The 18,622-nt window shown below is 38.1% G+C and overlaps 1 protein-coding gene across 1 annotated transcript in view; it reads right to left on the reverse strand.

Moving 5' to 3' along the window:
- tenm4 (teneurin transmembrane protein 4) overlaps nt 1-18,622 on the reverse strand; it is a 214,969-nt gene that overhangs the window by 76,810 nt on the left and 119,537 nt on the right. The window contains exons 12-14 of the mRNA XM_014980901.2: nt 11,554-11,655; nt 10,003-10,197; nt 7,646-7,846 (exon numbers count right to left, since the gene is read on the reverse strand). Of these exons, the coding sequence (XP_014836387.2) occupies nt 7,646-7,846; nt 10,003-10,197; nt 11,554-11,655 (498 nt within the window). The remainder of the gene's footprint in view (nt 1-7,645; nt 7,847-10,002; nt 10,198-11,553; nt 11,656-18,622) is intronic.

Below are 18,622 nucleotides of genomic sequence, written 5' to 3' on the forward strand. Positions count from 1 at the left end.
TTTCAAAAGCAGTGTGTTGTGTTTCATTATTCTCTGCTGTTGAAATTTCTTTTTCTGTGTTCCACAGCAGGCAAAAAAAAATTTTGTGTCGCAAATCTAACAATTTGCATTTAATTAACGAAATGAAATATAATCAAAATTTGTTTCACAAAAACTGAAAAAGTATTGCTGCCACATTTTCACACTCTCATCCTCAAATTATCTTAAACATCCAAGTTATATGTGTTGGATGAAAAAATCATTTTATGGTGTAGCTTTTTGTGCTTCCCCCCCCACGCAAAAAGCAAAAAAAAATAAAATAAAATAAAAAAAATAAAAAATCTACAAAATAAGGGGTGAACTTTTCTGAATGAGTAGTGAACTAAATAATGGAATTCACAAAAAGAGATTGGAAAAAATATGTTGATCTAAAATATTTTTGATAAATCTTTCAAACAGAATTCCTTCATATAATAAGGAATTACGTGAAGCAATTTATTTACAAACAATTAAAGACAACTGATCAGAATCAATTATCAATTGATTATTTTTTTATATATACAGCAGTTAATAACAGTCAACTAAGGTGACGAAAGCACTTAATGGTAAAAGTCGCATCACAAGAAAAAGAAAGCACTATGCAGATGTTGCTAGCTTTTGACACTCCAAGGCTTGAATAATCAACCCCTTTACTGACAGTTAAAACAGAGCGTAATGAAGTATGATTTTCCACTGCGGGATTTAACAAAATACGTTTTTAAAAAGGACACTTACGAAATGAAGTGCTACATTTGCTTTGGGTGACTTTTCATCCATTTCCACAGCTTCTGAAGCTTTCCTGCAGCCGACTTCTCTTTAAAATTAAATAAATTCACTTTAGATACTAGTGTTGTAGTACTCCAGAATACTCATGAGACTGTGGTGACTAAAACTTTATAGTCTCTTAGAAAGGAAGCACAAAAAAAGTAAGCTATGTGCAGGTGATGTTAGCAAAGCTAGCTAGCTAACATTAGCAATCTGTCTCTTTCCCTGCCCCTCAAAGTGATTTCGTCAACATTAGCTATACATACCCATCTGTGTACATTATATACTGTATGGTTTAAAAAAAACTTTCCATTTCTTGTCACCTACCTTGGTGTACATGCTAACGTTAAATAATACTAAAGTGAGATGCTGTTCTTGGTCTTGCCTTGGTCTCGATACATTCTGCTCTTGGTCTTGCCTTTGTCTTAGGTTTCTAATTTTAGTTTTTTGCTTTACACTTATTTTTTTAATTATGTTAACATGTATACAAATCTGCAGGTCCTTTCTAAAAGCACTATACATTTAGTGACATCACATAAGGCCTAAGGCAAGAGATGAATTTCTGAAGATAATCACCATTTGTTCAGCTTTGCCATTAACAGCAGTATTAATTTTGGCTTGAGAATCATCAGATTTAAAGTGTGGCAAAAATAAAAAGACTGAATTGCAGGTCAAACGCAACTCAAGTGGACCTAAATCTATGAAAAGTCAATCATCCATTATAATATTCACAAACATCCAGATGATAACCTTGTCTTTTGTGCCTCTTGTGGTGTCATCAGTCCATATACCAATACAGTATAGAGTTTTTTCTTAAGAGATTTTTAAAAACTTTTAATTTTACGAAATCTTGTGGTGGAAATGCATACTTACTTGCAACGTACAATTGTTAGTGAAACACAAGTGCTGCAGTGGATGATGTCTTTTAGACGAATATTTTCAATATACTTTTTCCATTTCTTTTTTTAGAGCTTTTTGAGCAGAGGAGGAAGTACATTCATGAACTGCAGAAGAATGACACAGTGAAGTCTGGTCCCGTTATTGTGTGGCAGCTGAAAGACCTCCCTGACTGGGTGTGACGGAGCCCGGGACTTTACCCTCATCTCATGAACTCGAGGGAGAGCATGACAAGCATAAAGCGCAAAGAAATTAAACACTGACAGATTACTTCTGAGTCTCATTGAAATGTTAACCTCTTTATTAACTATTCTGTGGTAAAAGAGGGCTTAGTAGTATAGGCAACAATGAACAATATTATTACTGGCTTATTAGCCAAACCAATTCATGTATGACCACAGGGGACCAAACTGGAGGTAAAATCTTTTAATAAGTCAATTATAGCGTTTGCGGTGCCTATTTTGCCATCGTAACAAATTGAATCTCAGTGCTATTTTTCAGTCAAAAACCCTAACATGGCAACAGTGTGTAAAAAGCTTTAAAAAATAATCTCACCCTCCTCTGCTAATTATAGATCAGCAAAAAACTCTGCAAGTCCTAATTTCATATCTGACTTCTGATGCATTAAGTATGCTGGTAGTGTCTGGATAATTGCCTCCAAAGAGTTTGAGTACAGCCAGCGCACAAACAGAGATTACTGCATAAGCAAATAGAACATATGGGAATGATTCACTCATAAAACATTTACATCGACTTAAAAAGTTTTCACACCCTCTGAACTTTGCCCCCATCAAACACATATGCATATTGTACATTTTTAAACCAGCTTACAAAGTTAGACATTCTTTACACTATTTTTTATACTTCAGATTGTTAAGAATTATTTATGAAAATGTTAAAGAACATTCATCATTTTTAATCCTGCACAAGTATGCACTACAACTGATCTTTCGCTTAAAACCTTACATTTGTTGCTGTATTATGACAAAAATCGATAATTTTGCAAGCTGACTTTCATATTCTCTGGAGATAAAATTACATTTCATACAAGGTGCTGATAAACCAAATAAACATCTAGAGATCTCATTCACACATGTTTTAAAGACAAGAGGGGAGAAAACAGATGCTTGCAGTTCACTGGAATGAATACTGGTCAGAGGAACCAGAGCCAATGTGATTTTCACACAAATGTTCACTTGGAACAAAAAGGGAACCTTTACAATAATAAAGATGCAATTACCACCTACAAATAAACTCTCATTATCTTTGGCAAGAGGAGCTCGCACAGTGAGAAACACCTCTGCTCTTATGATGGCTGTTGCACAAAAGGATTGTGTAAACAAAGTTTCCTCTGGGTGGGAGGAAATGGTAAAAATGGCATAAAAAACATACATAAAACCTCAGGCATACTTTTATTGGTAGTAACAGAATTACTACATACATTTTTGGTATACAGCTCCAAAGTCAGCAGAGAAAAGAGGTTTGTCATATAAAAAGTATAGAGGAAGAAAGGAAATCAATTTCAAGTGTTCTGAAAGCTTTCCATGTTTTCCGTCATGGTGCAAGGTAATATGCAGCTTTCTGCAGAACCCCACAGCATAGCTTACTGCTGTATTAGAGCCCAGAAAGCTCTACAATGAACAGGATAAAGGAGGATAAAAAGCCAACTCATCATCATTTACAGAGCCTTTTCTCTGCAAGGCACACCCAGACTAACTGCCCATTTCCCCCCAAATCCTTAGGATTACCTAATAGGTCATCATGTCTGCTTGGAATACAAAAGGGATTCGAGGATCAGAGAGGCTGCTGCTGTACTAAGGCTCTCATTTCAGAATGAATTATGTGAATACAAATTAAAATAGACTGGAGTTGATTATCAACACATCAGAAACCTGCTGAACCAAAAATATCTGAAGTGCAAATCTGCAAGGAAACAATAACAGATTTCACAAGAAATATTGCATTAGCATTTGTTCATCAACTTACTGTCTGCAGACCTAAGTGGCAGATGAATTAATGTAGATGAATCAGTTTTAGTCATCCTCTACATGATTATGTCGTCTCTACTGCCAAAAAGTCTCTTAAATTCCTTTGCTTAGGGCAGAAACTGGCCCCCAACATGGATAGAGCAATCTATCTTTTAGCAACTGAGAACATGGATTCTGACTTTGAGTTGACTCTCATTTCAACGGTGAACCACTCCAGTGCACGCTTAAATTCATGGGAAGGAGAAGCCAACAAAACCACATCGTTGTGAAAAAGCAAAGCTGAGACCCTGACACTTGATTTCTCACTGCTGTTTCTGGCTTCACAAATGGCGTCTTGGCGTGCACCATGGTGGGAAGGGGAATTATTCAGCTGGCCGTTCACATACCCATTTCTGTAACATTCTGCATACGGCATGAGTGACACATGCCTAACAAGAAGATTGACATGGTAGACTCTGTAAACACGTTCATTTTTACCAGCCTGTGAATGGCTGAATGTGAATACTGAGTAAATATATATGGCAAAAATGTCACAGTCTTCAAAAAACACCCAAAATGAACACTTATGGCCGTTTTCCACTAGACGCACATCGACTTGGCTAAACTTCACTCCACACAGTTTGGGTGGTTTTCCATTACAACTGAGTTGTGGGTGGGGTCATCATATAGTCGGGTGGCCCCAAAGTTCAAAAAGTTTTTCGGTGTCTCTTACTGCTGTAGTTACCTCTACAAAATGCCTTGGGAGACAAAAAATCTTAGGCTATGTTCACACAGCAGGTCTTGAAGCTCAATTCTGAATCTTTGCTGAAATCACTTTTTTTTTTTTTGGTGTAGTTGCTGTGACTGCAATCAGACTTCTGTGTTGTGAACGTTTTATGACCCCAAAACAATCAGACAAAATCCGACAGACTGCAGACTCTGAAACCAATCGGATACGTTTATCACCACGTATGTAAGTGGCACAAATCGGATTCTTTTTGGGCGAACAGGTCAGAATTGGGTTGTTCAAACTGCCGCAAAAAAGTTATACATGGGCTGCATACAGGCAAAAAAAAAAACAAAAAAGAAGATGTTTGCTCAAGTCATGAGCCGTCTCAGCTATGAGCTGGTCCATTGTTCCATGGCTACATGTTGAAAACCACATAGCTTCTCCTTAATTTGAGGTTCAATAACCAGCAGGCATCTGCACCTCCAGTCTTCAAGGGCCAGTCCTGCAACGTTTATATGCATCTCTGCTTTAACACACCTGAAATGTGTGATGCTTTATTGTCCTTTTATTCTGGACAATAAAGCATGGCTTTATTGTCCAGAATACTTGCAGTTCTAGAGAACTGCAAGTGTTGAAACACTGAGTTCCTTTAAATCAAAGCCAAAAATCCATTTGTTTATAGTGTTAACTTTGTTTTATAATATCTAGAACATCATTAATCAAAGTCTTTATTCAAACTTTTCACTGCTTTTCTTTATTTTGCCAAAAGACTGTAATGTTTCTTGCCAGCTTTGATTTGACTTGTTGCTGAAATGTCCCGTACAAGTAACCCTGTCCTGCCTTGATAGTTTGAACACTTTATGGTTTTCTTTCTTAAAAATCAGAAACACCAGTCCCGACTGTCGCTGTTTACATTGTTGAGTTGCGTCAACCTCAACAGACCCATAATGTCCAGCAGCTTGGGACTTTTCTGCTGCTGTAAGAACAGGAGCTTTTCATTTTTCTTTCAGTTGGAATGTTGTACCTTAAAATTTTAGATGACATTCACCTTTTCTTGACTACCAAGCGAGAACTCTCCCTGTGGACTTAATGAACACAAAGGAAACAGCCTTCCAGAGCAGAGAAGAAAAAAAACTATTCTTAGCTGTGAATGTTGCACATTTGTGAAGATAGCAAGATCTAAAGAAAGCATTAACTTGCATCATTCCGCGGTCAGAATACCTGCTTTGCTGTGCATCTTTTCCTCCAATCGCAGCTGCCACCTAACCATGCAGAAACTAAAGGAGGAAACCGTCCGTAAAAGATGTAAATTAAGAACAGAATCAACAAAAATGTGACTGCTAGCCTTGGACTTCCAACCGATAATTGATGAGGCTAATTTATGCCTTTACGCGAGACATTTTCTATTAAGAAAATCACCAATGCTCACATCTCTGATGAGCCTCGCAATTAGCAAAGTTGATCTGAATCAAGCTGGGAGATAAATTTGGAAGCAAGAGTGATGGGATTTTACAGAGGAAGTGATTGAGATGTCAATTGTGCTACATGTTGTTGATGTTAGTTGTCAGTTGTAATAAATTTAAGCTCTGATGGGCAACAGAAAAAGTATCACACAAATTTAACCAGATTTGATTGCAAACTGTCAACCTCAAACTGATTATTGACGGGAACCACTGAGGCATTTGTGTGAGTTTGGAAAATACAAAATGTTTACTTCAGACAGAAAAGCCTGATAATTATTAGAAGAAACATGTAATCAGGCAGAAATGCATTTACACACAACAGTGGAGTTAATCAAAGACTGACAGGTTTCTAAAAAAAAAAAAGTTGTTTTAATTCTTTGTTGTGATAAACTGCACAACAAAAGTTTATTGAATACCTTGGTAACGATGTGCAAAGCAAAAAATTAATAAAATTAGCAAATTAACAAAATCTTTGGTGCCAAATTTGAGAACATGGAGAGAAGAATCTCAGCATTATCTGTCTAAACTTTCTTCACTGTAGCTTCAGGTTCCCTTTACGATTTAGCTGGCCATGAAAAGAGGTCTAATTTTGTGTCTGATGAATTATTTATGTGTTGATCTGGACACATGTTTTGGGTCATTGTCCTGTTTAAAGATCCAGTGTTGACCCATTTTCAGTTCTCTGGTCGAGGGAACCAGATTTTCATTTAAAATCTCTCTCTCTCTTTTTTTAAAGGGTTGTGACTCTAACAAAGTTTTTTGGTCTTTGGGAGACAGACATGCCCAAAACATAACAGATCCTCTACCGTACCTAACAATGGGGAGGAGATGCCTTTCCACATATTCACAATTTGTTTCATACCAGAAAAAAAACCTCAATCTTAGTGTCATCTGCTCAAAGCATACATTTCAAGTTGAAGTTCCAGGTGAGGAATGACTACCGATGCCATTTTTTTTTTTTTTTCCATTTTTCTTCCTTGCATACAAAAAGTCCCAAGTCAGAACTTTTGTGTTGTGTTTAAAGTACACCCGTAAATCCGGCAGACAAGCAACATCTGCAAACAAGCGTGATTGGATGACAAAACTGCTTCTCTTTGCCCTCTGATAGTTAATATTTTCTTCAAAAAACAATCTAATTGGCTGCTATTGTTATGTGCCAGTTGAGGTATAAGGACTTAGCCCATCACCGAAGCAATTCAAGCCTAAAATACTGTCTCAATGCAGAGCAGCAGCACAGATGTTCCCAAAACCTTGTGTCAGCATCCACAATCCTCATTTTTAAAGAAGTATTTGTTCAAAGTAATTACATGAATGATCAAGAATTACTGATCTTGATTAATCAGGATCAATAAAAGTTGAATAACATTATGCACGAATCTGATGGTTGAATAACCCAAATCTGACTGAAATCAACAGATTGAAAACAATAAAAATATTTGTTGTTGGGCTCAGCTGTCTATTTATTCAATAAATTAGCAACAAAAAGGGTTTTTGAACTGTAAAATCTTATTTTGGTGATATATAGTGATTAATTATGATTAATTAATCACAAACCCTACACTTAACTCAATATAAAATTATTGAGTCCCACCTCTAAATAAAATAAGCCATGTCAAAATATGTTATTTTGTATTTCAATCTTATTTTTAGAGCAAATATTTTTGCTTCATTATTGAGAAGCACTGGTTAACAGTCAACAAGACGATGGCCTGATACCAGATGTTTTTCTACCTTGCAATCAGAGCTCAGTTGGCTCCTACAAAGGAAACCCTGCCAATGTTTCCCCTCATTATGGAAGTGCTTACCTGTAGAGCAGTCGTGGCCGGTCCAGTTGGGATCGCAGCTGCAGGTTCCAGTGTCTGCCAGGAAAGCTCCATGTCCAGAGCACTGGTCCATGCAGGAGGCCCTGGGGCTTTCACATCCCGGCCCTCCCCAACCGATGAAGCAGTGGCACTCTCCCTGGACACAAACGCCTCGGCCCGAGCACGTTGGATCCAGGCAGTCCACTAAAAGCGTTTCGACAAAGGGGAGAGTGTTAGACACACCAGTCACCTACTGTTTCCCTCTTTTCACAAGCATCCTGGCATCTTTTTCTTTCTTTTTTTTTTTCTCGAGCCTGAGCAAAATGACAACAGCAGTGGGCTTCAGCTCAAATGCAGCAGCAACCAGCTTAGCACACGAACAATGAAAGAACAGAGGGAGCAGACAGAATTTTTTATTTTTTTTTCTAAAAGCTGGAGAAAAGATTTACATAGAAGCAAATTAAATGGCTGTTTGCTTAGTTGGTGTTATGGCACAAACCTACAGGTTCAGCCCACACTTCTGCTGGCATTCTCCATTTATTTTGTGTAAAAAAAATTCTCTGAAGGGACAGTTTTGCTTATTAAATACATAGCTGGAAAAAAAAAACACATTCATGTAGCAAAAAAACAAAAAGGCAAAACAAAAAAGTGAAGCCTACATTAAGTGGATGTAAATAAGCAGTAAATAAAAGTCTGTAAGCAGACTTGTATGGCAAAAAAGCGTTGTAAGGTCAAACTCATAGGCTTTGCTTTGCTCTGTTTTTTTGTGCATTGCTCGGTGCACACACCATTATTTCAGTCAACGGTGAATAGGCAACTCATATCTCTCAAGCGTTGCACATTTTGTCATGTTGTAATGGAAAACTTCAATGTTTTCTGTTAGAATTTTATGAAAGGAAAAATAGTGCATCACTCTAGAGTAGGGAAAATAACATGGAAAACTTTGTTTATTTATGAAAATAAGAACAGTGTGGTATGAATTTAAAGTCTGAACTCCGACACATATGCAAACCTACCAAGACATCCATCTAAAATCGACAGGCTAGGAGAGTATTGCATTGATCAGAAAAGAAACCAGAAGGGCCCTTGGCAACTCGAGACCAGCTGCATAGGATTGTTACATCAATGTCTACTAAAACTGCAGTAGGTAACTTTTATAAAAATGTGTTTTTTACATATTTGTTAAATCTGCCACTATGTTCTGAGTTTAATCTAAGAAATCCGTCAAGAAAATTGAGCTCATTTGCCTCCTCCTTGTGGTTCTACAGCCCTCTGTAGAAATAAATCACTCCCATCCTGGTCACAAAGATAATTGGCAAAGGTTTGCAAAAAGCAAACAAAAAAAAAATAGACGTAATTTCCCAAATTACGTTCAAAATAATACTCTATTTTGGATTGTTAAATAAAATCCTCAGAAAATACATTGAGGTTTGTGGTCATATTACAAGACATAACTATGATCATGTTTGCATGGCAATGAAACAGCCTTTTCTCTTAATCGCTCCATCACTGACGTTTCTTGTTTCCAGGGAGCAACGGTCGCAGGAGCGTACAATCACAGAATCAGCATTCTAGCTATAAGTTATTTGTGCACACAGATGGCAAATGGATGCCAAGTAGGAGCAACGTCTAGCCTCTGAGAGCAGTAGGCCACACCATGGCAGGTCTCCTTTATCATAACAAAAAAATGGATAAAAAGACTGTTACAGCTAGACAAACGGGATCTCTCGCCTCTTAGCAGATGGTTTGGGCTCAAGACACAAAGATCAGAGGCTAACTGACAAGAAACTCTCTCCTGGCAATTAATCATTTCTGCTGAAGGTCACACTGAAGAAAGGTAAAAATGTTAAAGGGCCCTTGTGCACATTCCCCTCCACTCCTTATGGCTAACACGCCACCTAAAATAGAATGGGGGCCTATGGATGTCACAAACCCCATTTATCAAAGTCCCAGAGTCCATTTTTCATCTTGAAATGAGAGCCTTCAAGAGCTGACAAACACAATGGCTCCTTCAATCTTATCTAGTCAAACCTTACCAGCGACAAATGAAGGTGGAGTTCCCCCTAGATTAACATCAGACTTTATTGTCTGAACTTCAGACATTAAATGCGCCGTTTTCAACCAGAATATTGCCTCATACCCATGATTTAACCAAGCAAACGATGTATATTTCATAGATATATGTATATTCCCCTCACTACTGAAGAGTTCAAGCTATCAAGTCAAAATAGAAACCCCCACACGAGTACACTTTTTAAATGTCTAACTCTAATAGGTTGATAGGATGTTATTAGCTAGAATCATATTATGTGGAATTTTATTAGGTTAAGGCAAGTTAAAGTGACATTCAAAACAAGCACCTTCTTCGCAGTTCTCTCCTTTGTATCCAGGGTTGCAGATGCAGGTCCCCCCAATGCAGGTCCCATGGCCGCTGCACGTGATGTCGATGCACTGGCTGGTGGGAACATCACATTCGGAGCCCTTCCAGCCGCTGTGGCACATGCAACGACCTTTAAGGTATTGACCATTCCCACTGCACAGCACCGGACAGGCAGCTGTGAGAAGAACAAAGAGCAGAAATCCATTTAAATGGAGAGCTCACTGTAAAATAAAAGCCTCAACTGACAAAAAGTGAGACTTTTAACAAATGAGTGATTCTGCTGCAGTCCTTTTAGCGACACATAGTGGCAAAATTAACTCTGATCTTTGTCCAGACTTGTTTTTGTAAAAACCGATGTTTTTAAATTTATTATCCCAGTAATTCATAAATGATGTCTGAATGCAGTAAACTGAATGCAATTCTGCATACTGAGCTGAAGCAGAATAATCTGTTGAGCTTTATAAATCAGTTAAAATATTAAAAGCCTAAAACTTTTGAAATCAAATGAAAACAAAATCTGTTAAAGTCATATGCTACCTGTATTCAATTTATAGAAATTTAGACAATTTATCATAAGTGTGAAATTAAAGCATGTTACTGAATAGCTTGAAAAGCTAACATTAGCGAAGATGCTAGCATTAGCAAACTTGACCTAAAATCTTAACACTTTCACGCTTACCTAATGGACAATGCTGTGCTAGCATAAGTTAATATGGTAACATTAGTCACCAATCATTAAAAATGGGAAATGATCTGAATGGTATTTTCAGAGGAAGAGGAAGTAAAATATGCTTTAGAGAACAAAATGGTTTATGTTATCAAAAATAGAATATTAAGTTAATAAAACTATAGCCTAGAAGAAATCATAATCTTGTGTATTTAATAGCTGAAAGTTTTGATATTTTAATATTGCAGGAGTATTTAAAGGCCAAAAGATATAAAACAAATCTGATACAAAGGAAGGAAAACACCATTATCCTCTAAGTTTAGAAATGGGGAAATTTAGGCAAGGTGATGTTTTCTTCGAGACATAACTTGACTTATGAAGAGGAGTGGCTAAGATAATTTGATTTCTGTGTCACATTGCGATACTACAGGCAAACAGCAAGTCAACAAGGATTCTTCCACATTGCAATACAAAAAAAGTATAAACTACAAAACTGCACCAGTACTTTTTAGAAACATCTAGGGGTGACAATACTGGTAGTTTTGTGGATTTTTCCCTTCAAAACTAAACATAACTAATCATGTTAAGGCATTAAACATAAAACTAATTAAACAAAAACAATTTTAGCCAGGTACTATGTAAATTTGCTTGTGTGATACGCTGTTTTCAAGTAGAGACAGAGGCAGAAATAAATAATTTGGTCTTGATTTGCAATATGTGAATTATTACAAATCTATTACATGCTACAATAACATAAAAATTACTCTCCCCAAAGCATAAAAGCCATAAATGAGATTATCATAGTGACCTAATTTATATCTGAATGATAGGAATAAATGTGAACTATGACAGGAAATGACTCACCTCGCCCACAGTCGGGCCCTTTGAATCCTAAAAAGCAATGGCACGTTCCAGAAACACAGTCACCATTTCCAAAGCAGTTGCTGGGACAGTCATCAATGGAATCTACAAGAGAGCAATCAAGAGATTTTCTGAGTAATGTGATTTGAAAAAAAAAGAAAATTTCATGCCACTCATTTCCTTCTACTGATTATTTCCCTTTGCTAATGACAGTGATGAGAACACGCTCCATCAGCCCCGACGTTTATATTTCACTGCATGCAACTTGTTTGAGTGTTACTTATGTTCCACACAAATGGGCTGATTCATGGGCAGGGAGAACAAGTAGTGATTACTTACGCCTGGACTGAAATGACAAATCATTCCAGTTCTCAAAATTTCCAAATTACCCAAATGTCGAAAAGACCAACATTAGCAACACTTGATAATCCTAATTTGAAGCACTGATTGTTTAAATGAGGTCAGCGACTGTGAAACCTGCACGTTTTCATGTCAGTGCTTTGTGTCTTTGTTCTGCTGTCAAGGAAGGTATTTACAGAAACAGTGAGAAAACTGAAAAGAACACTTTGTATTCCTTCTCTGCCAATTCATCAAGTGCTGCAGTCTTTAAAGGCAACATGTAAATCAGCTTTGCATTTAGAAGTTAAAATTCCACACGGACACAAGATTTTTTCCTTGGCATCTTGTCTAATTGTAGCTGGACTGCAATCAAACGAGTGATTTACAGCAGACTCATAATAATTCATGCTAAATAGATCATTTTCAATGCAGTTAATAGTAACTTTCAAGCTATGCAGCGAGTCAAGAATGCAGTTGATGAATAAACTTTACATTCTAAAATAAAGATTACCTTGAGGTTTAGTCAAACTACCAATGATAGTGATTATGAAAATGGACTAAATCCTTGTATAAGTTTCCTTTATGCTGCTGCACAGCAGGAGTGTGTGTGAAGAATAAGTCTAGAGGATTTTCTTTTTCCCTTCAATATGCCACTGGTACTCTTTTCAAATGAAACTGATGTCAATCTAAATGTTTTATAAGTTCTCTGCAGAGTTTACTATTAATGTGTGTGGTTAACCTTTAAAACAGACCGAATATTTCAGGTCTGTTTTAGGTTATTAGTAGCCCATTTTTTAAGAAACACTCTTGTAAGTGGAATTTGCATTACTTGGTGAAAAGTCTATATTCAGGGTTCCTACACTCAGTGTTAGAAATCCATATTTTTCAAAATTTGAAGTTCTTAGCATCTCAGAACAGTCGGTAACTGGCTGCTACAGACTGTTCTGAGAAGTAAAATTCACCCCCTGAATTTTACTTTTCAGGGGGTGTTCCTGAAAAGTACAATTCATTCCACAAAAGTTTAGTGTGAATTCATGGGAAAAACTTTGTGAGGTAGACTATTTTTATGTAAACAGTACTGTGTCACAGACCGCCAGGACACCTTAAATCTGCTGTAGTTGTCATGCCAGGGCACTAGATGGTGCTGTGATTATAAATGACGTCAAAGTTTCCATGTTCATTGTTGGTTGCCTCGGAGGTTCATAGGGTGTCTGCATTAAACGGAAATTGCCCATCTCTGATGAACCAAGTGCTCATGCAATACACAAATATTCCATATCAGAGAATGATCAGAATGTGCTAAACTGAAAATGTTAAGAAGCACACATAGCATGTGTAGAACAAAACCTGCACACTTGTGTCCTGTACATGTGTGTTTCCCTCCTCCGCAGGGGGTGTTCCTGAAAAGTTCCACCCTGATACCTGATTTCAGAAAGTGCGGGTATCTGAGACTCCAGTCACTGGATCGCAACAGAAAAGGTCTAGTTATAGTGGCAACCATCTCCATGTAAATGAGGCCTTAGTAAGAACCTTGAATATTACAGAGTCAGCAGCCATTTTTTCTCTGTGCCTGTTTCCTTCGAACATCACAAGCACAATGGCATCTGGAGTAGAAGTCGACGACCAAGTGAAGGACATCATGAATGAAATGAAAGTGGTGAAGAGCATAGCTCAACATAAAGATATTTGTAAAGGCATTTTCATGTATTTGCAATTGCAAGACACATGATTGTAAACTAGAGTATATTCCTTACAATGGAAACAGAACAAAGCCAAGTCTAAATTCTTTTTCCTAAACATGTCTAAAAAATCTTTTATTTGTCTCTCAAATTATGTCCAATATACTGCCTAAAAACATTTGCTCCAGCGCTGCACTCTGAGACATCCTTTTATTAGAGACAAGACCAATCAGTGATCTCCAAAGACAGCAGCACAGGCCAGAAACATGATGCTCAGCAAATTAAGTCTGAAATGGTCCTGAAAAACTATCCAATCTTGTCCACTGCCTGCAGGCAGCACACACTCTAGGGCTAAAACTTATTGAACAAAGATTCTCTTGTACTACACAAAAAGTAAGAAACGCGAGCCATGGATTCAGCTTCCCGGTACCCCGGAGAGTCAATCATCACTAAGGATGCAATAGAAGGCAGGGGGAAAAAAGACAAAGAAAGAGAGGGAGGACGATACAAGCTGACCAGAGACGGACTGTGAAGACAGGGAGGAGGGGCCTGTTGTATTAATGTGCTGTCGGCTTCCCTATGCCATGTTGGGTTAGCTAAGGGATGAAGGGAACACTATCCTCCGGTGAGGTGGAAGCACTCTGAGGTTTGGTGGGTTTTTGATGGCCTCTAAACAAACTAAGTACACAAAGAGGTCAAGGATTTTTTGCACAAAGCCAAAAACACCAGCAGCATCTTTAGGCCACAAAGGTCATGGTAACAAAAATTAAATACAGTGTTTGCATTTGCTCAAAATGAGAAACTCCTACTTGTTATTACTATTACAAAAGTAAGATTCAAGATGCCATTCGAAAGTAATCACAACCTTTGAAGTTTTTCACATCGTCTTATTTTACAACCACAAACTTGGACTATTTTTAACTGTATTTTTTAATAGAAGAAGCAGTAGATTGTGAAAATGGGAGAAACTATACCATGATTTTCACATTTTCTAACAAAAACTAGAAGAAAAGTATTGCATGCATTTGTATTCCTTTCCCCTTGTAACACTTCATAGTGCTACTTTTTGCTGCATATACTGCTGCGAGTATTTCTTTCAACTTTGATCTCCTACCCAGCCTCTGATGAAGAAAACCTTCCCCACAGAATGATGAAGTCACCACCATGTTGCAAAGATGGGATGGTAAATTCAGGGTTTTGTTTTTTTTTTTTTATACAAATTGCATTTTGCATTAAAGAGTCAGTTAAGATCTTTTTGGGACATATCTAGTATGTCTGTAGCCAGCAGTTTTCAAATCCTGCCCCAGATTCTCAATTGCAATTAGTTAAGAACTTTGATTAGGCTCAGTCCGTACTTTGATTTTGTGCAACTTTGTGTTGGTCTATCGTATAAAATCCAAATAAAATACCTTATAGATGGGGTATTACTTTATATCATGTTATAATGTTATTCCCTCATTAAAAACATACTTGGGGTGTAACTTTTGCTCCCATAAAGTGACACATATTGTCTCATTTTCAATTCTACATACCTAAGAATGATTGAAAACGGCATAATGAGATTCACTGTTGTGGCAGTATGCTGAAAGCAGAGTGGCAGGAAGAGTATGAGCTTCTTAACAAAGGCCAAATTATGTTTGATTCATGCAGCATTTTAATATAAATTTAAGGTAACAAAGTTACTTGTCTGTGCCATAAAATGGCACAATGTGCCTAGAAAGTCTCTAACGCTGCTCCTTTAAAGTTTGTGCTGCTTTGTGAGAAAGTGTGAAAAACTTCAAGGTGTGTAAACAAGGCACTGTAGCATACAGAGGTGTTATTTCGTAAAAAGCCCAACTCTAATCAGGTGAAATAATTATTCTGGGAACAGACTGCATCAGGATGCATCTGATTAATGCTAAACTATTATCCACATTTCTATGCTAAACACCATACAACCTGTCAAACCTGTACTGCGCTGTGCTCTTATTTTGAAAGCTGGCACAGTTTAGCAGATTACACAGTGCCCACGTCTGTTGGCTGTGATTCCTCTGAGAGCGAGGAAGGGAGGCCATGAATATCTCTTAGCCACACACTCGACATAGGCCAACGCATAAATCACGGATTCAAGCTGAGCTTCATTGAAATTCATTACCCTTCATATCAGGGGAGCTAACTATTGTGAGTCTCTGTAGTCGGCGAGGACAGAGCCGGGTTCAGGAGCTGCCGGTTTAATCAGCAACTTGCCACGGTCTCAGAGGACGCTCAACACCTTTGAAAGATGGTAGGCAGTAGACAGAAAGAACCTCAGCGACGGAGTGAGTCAAGGTAAAAAGACAGACACTGCTGCTGGGTTTTTACTTCCTTTGCTTTCCCCAGATGTGGAGAGCTAAAGCATGTCTGGCTCAAGCAAGCAAGGACAAATTGCTGCAGGTTCCAGAGGGTTGCAACACAAAACATTCACCAGAACATATTTTAACCCAGATAAACATGTAAATTTTGTCATATGACATTTTTTTGGCTCCTTATATCATATAAAAACCTTCTTGTATCAGGTCAGTTAGAATTACCTAAATTATGTTCATATGCTAAACCCTAGAAATGTTCATGCATGTCCTTAGTGTTTGTCTTTAAAATGCATAACATCGGTTTTGGGCATCATTCGTTCTGATCTTTATCCACAGGTTTTGTGACAGAGGTGGTCAGATTTATAGTCCACCTCAGTCACACACACCTTTTCAGCTATGCTGACCAATTTTTTATGGGACTGATATCCAGGCTTTTATATGGCCACTTTAAATCACTGACTTGAGCTATTTCGTAATTTGGCACTATGCTGTAGAGTCATTGTCCTTCTGGAAGACCCATTTGTGCCCTAGCATTGTGCCTGATGCTTTGAGATCCTTCTTCTTCATGATACCATCAAATTTATAAAATGCTCCAGTCCCTCCTGCAGATAAGCACCAACACACAACATGATGCTTCTCCCACTAACAGATGGTGTTGTGAAGGCTGCAAGTTTCTTTGTTTTTACTCCAAATGTAATGATGGTCTTTATGGCCAAAGAGCAGAATTTTAGTTTCATAAGACCAGCATTCAAAAGACATTTATACTTCTTTACAATAGTTTGAACAGAACGTGGTACCTCTAGTCATCTGGAAATTACACTCAAGGATGAACTAGAAGTCTGGTAACCCTGATATCTTTCATGAAATCTTTGGATTTCCTAAGGATGTTACAAAGGAAGTAGTTTATTTGAAGTATTACATTAAAACGTATGTACAGCAGTGCCTAAAATTAACTTAAAGCTATTAAAAAAGGCTAATCATAGGCTTACAAATACATGATATCACCATCTGGACTTCTCAAAATTGTTTAAAGCAGGGGTATTATGAGCTTTATCTTATGTTATATTATGTTATTATTGTTCCTACAACAAAAAAGAAGAAAAGAGTCTGAAAAAGTAGCAGCATCTTAAAGAGACAGAAGCCCAATTTTAAGGCATCAAATTGCAAAGCCAAATTTCTTCTAATTTGTGTTTGCTATATACAGCATTTTCATAAGACCTAAAGGCAACAGTTATTTATTGTGCAATAAAATGGCACTAAGTGTCTGGAAAATACATAATACTGTCATTTTAAAATCACGTGTACTTATAAAACTAAGGAAAGTAATTCCAAAATTGTACTTTTCTGCCTTTTAGTAAATAGAAAAAAGGGCTATTTCTAACTGACCTAAAACAGGTCCATTTCAGTCTGATTTAATGTCAGAGAGTCATGAAAAAAAAGGATATCTGGTTTCAAGTGTGTATTTTGCTATGGTGGTAAACAGCAAGAAAAGCTTCCGTTTAATGCATGTAACGAGCAAAAGGTTGTAAAGCGACACTTTTTTTCCACCCGGTGTTGCCAGAGACAACTAAAATAATTTCACCGTGAGTGTCTCTTAAACAATGCTGCTTCTGTTTCACCGTCTGCCTGTTCTGGATATTGCACACATATATTTCTATACCTGTGCGGCTCCATTTGAAGGTCAACTCCATCCCTCCACAGCTCAATACGATTCAGGCAGGCGGTGGATTAAATTTCTGCTGAAGGGCACTTAACCGGTGACCCATTTTAGAAGGGCCCCTCTGCCTCCCTCTGAGCTCCCGTGAGCAGATCGGCTCCTACACAAACTAACAGAGCCAGGATTCTTGCTCCCGACTATCTCTGCCCCACCCAATCCGATGTACTGAATACTTTATCTAGCTGTGTTTTCTCTGATGCAAACCACAGGAGGGCTTTGCGCACATTCAGTCAAGAAGAACTAAGCAAAAGCAAACATGGCACCCTTCCTTCCCTCCCTTTCTCGTGTCGTATCATATTTTAAGCATTGAATTACAGTTGTTGTTGGAACAGCAGGAGGGGCGCAGTGCATCTCCTGCTTGTCTTCACTCGAGGACAGCCTCTCATCGATCTGCTGCCTGGCACAGCCACTGTCACATATGGACCGTGGCCCGAGAGCTTTTAATTAAAGAGCATGTGAGAACAGCTCCCAGCTGCCATGCCTGTGAAAGTCGACACCTCGGGCCCTCTCACACCTTGCTTGATACAGCCGCGCTAATCAAAGGCGCTTAAGGGAGAACAAAGAGCGACGTACAAAACGGAGTCACCTCCACAAAGAAGGACATGCGTGCGAAACGCAGTTGCAGGAATATCGTTCCGTCTTTGATTTATGGTAAGCAGATGGAAATTGGAGCAAAGCGTGATCAAAAAATGGGGACTAGCAGGAGGGGACAATCATACTTTGAATTGTATGCAAATGTTTCCCAGACGCTGGACCCCTGATTCGCTTGGAAGACACTCAGGCTAATGAGGATATTAAGATCTCTCAACGCCCTTCTCAGTGGCATGGCGGGATCGCGCTGATGTCCTGATTTTGTAATATTCTGTTTCACCTTGATTAACCCACACTCTCCTCAGCCACTGAAATCTAGCTGTATCTCTTACTTTTGCCCCAGTTCCGCACTGTTTGCTGCAGGGTGCTGCAGGGTGCTGCAGGCTGGTATTATAGGGATTAGGGATAGCTATTACAGG

This window comes from Poecilia mexicana, unplaced genomic scaffold (genome assembly GCF_051168715.1).
Source record: "Poecilia mexicana isolate PSO_F unplaced genomic scaffold, ASM5116871v1 scaffold_13, whole genome shotgun sequence".
Taxonomy (NCBI): domain Eukaryota; kingdom Metazoa; phylum Chordata; class Actinopteri; order Cyprinodontiformes; family Poeciliidae; genus Poecilia; species Poecilia mexicana.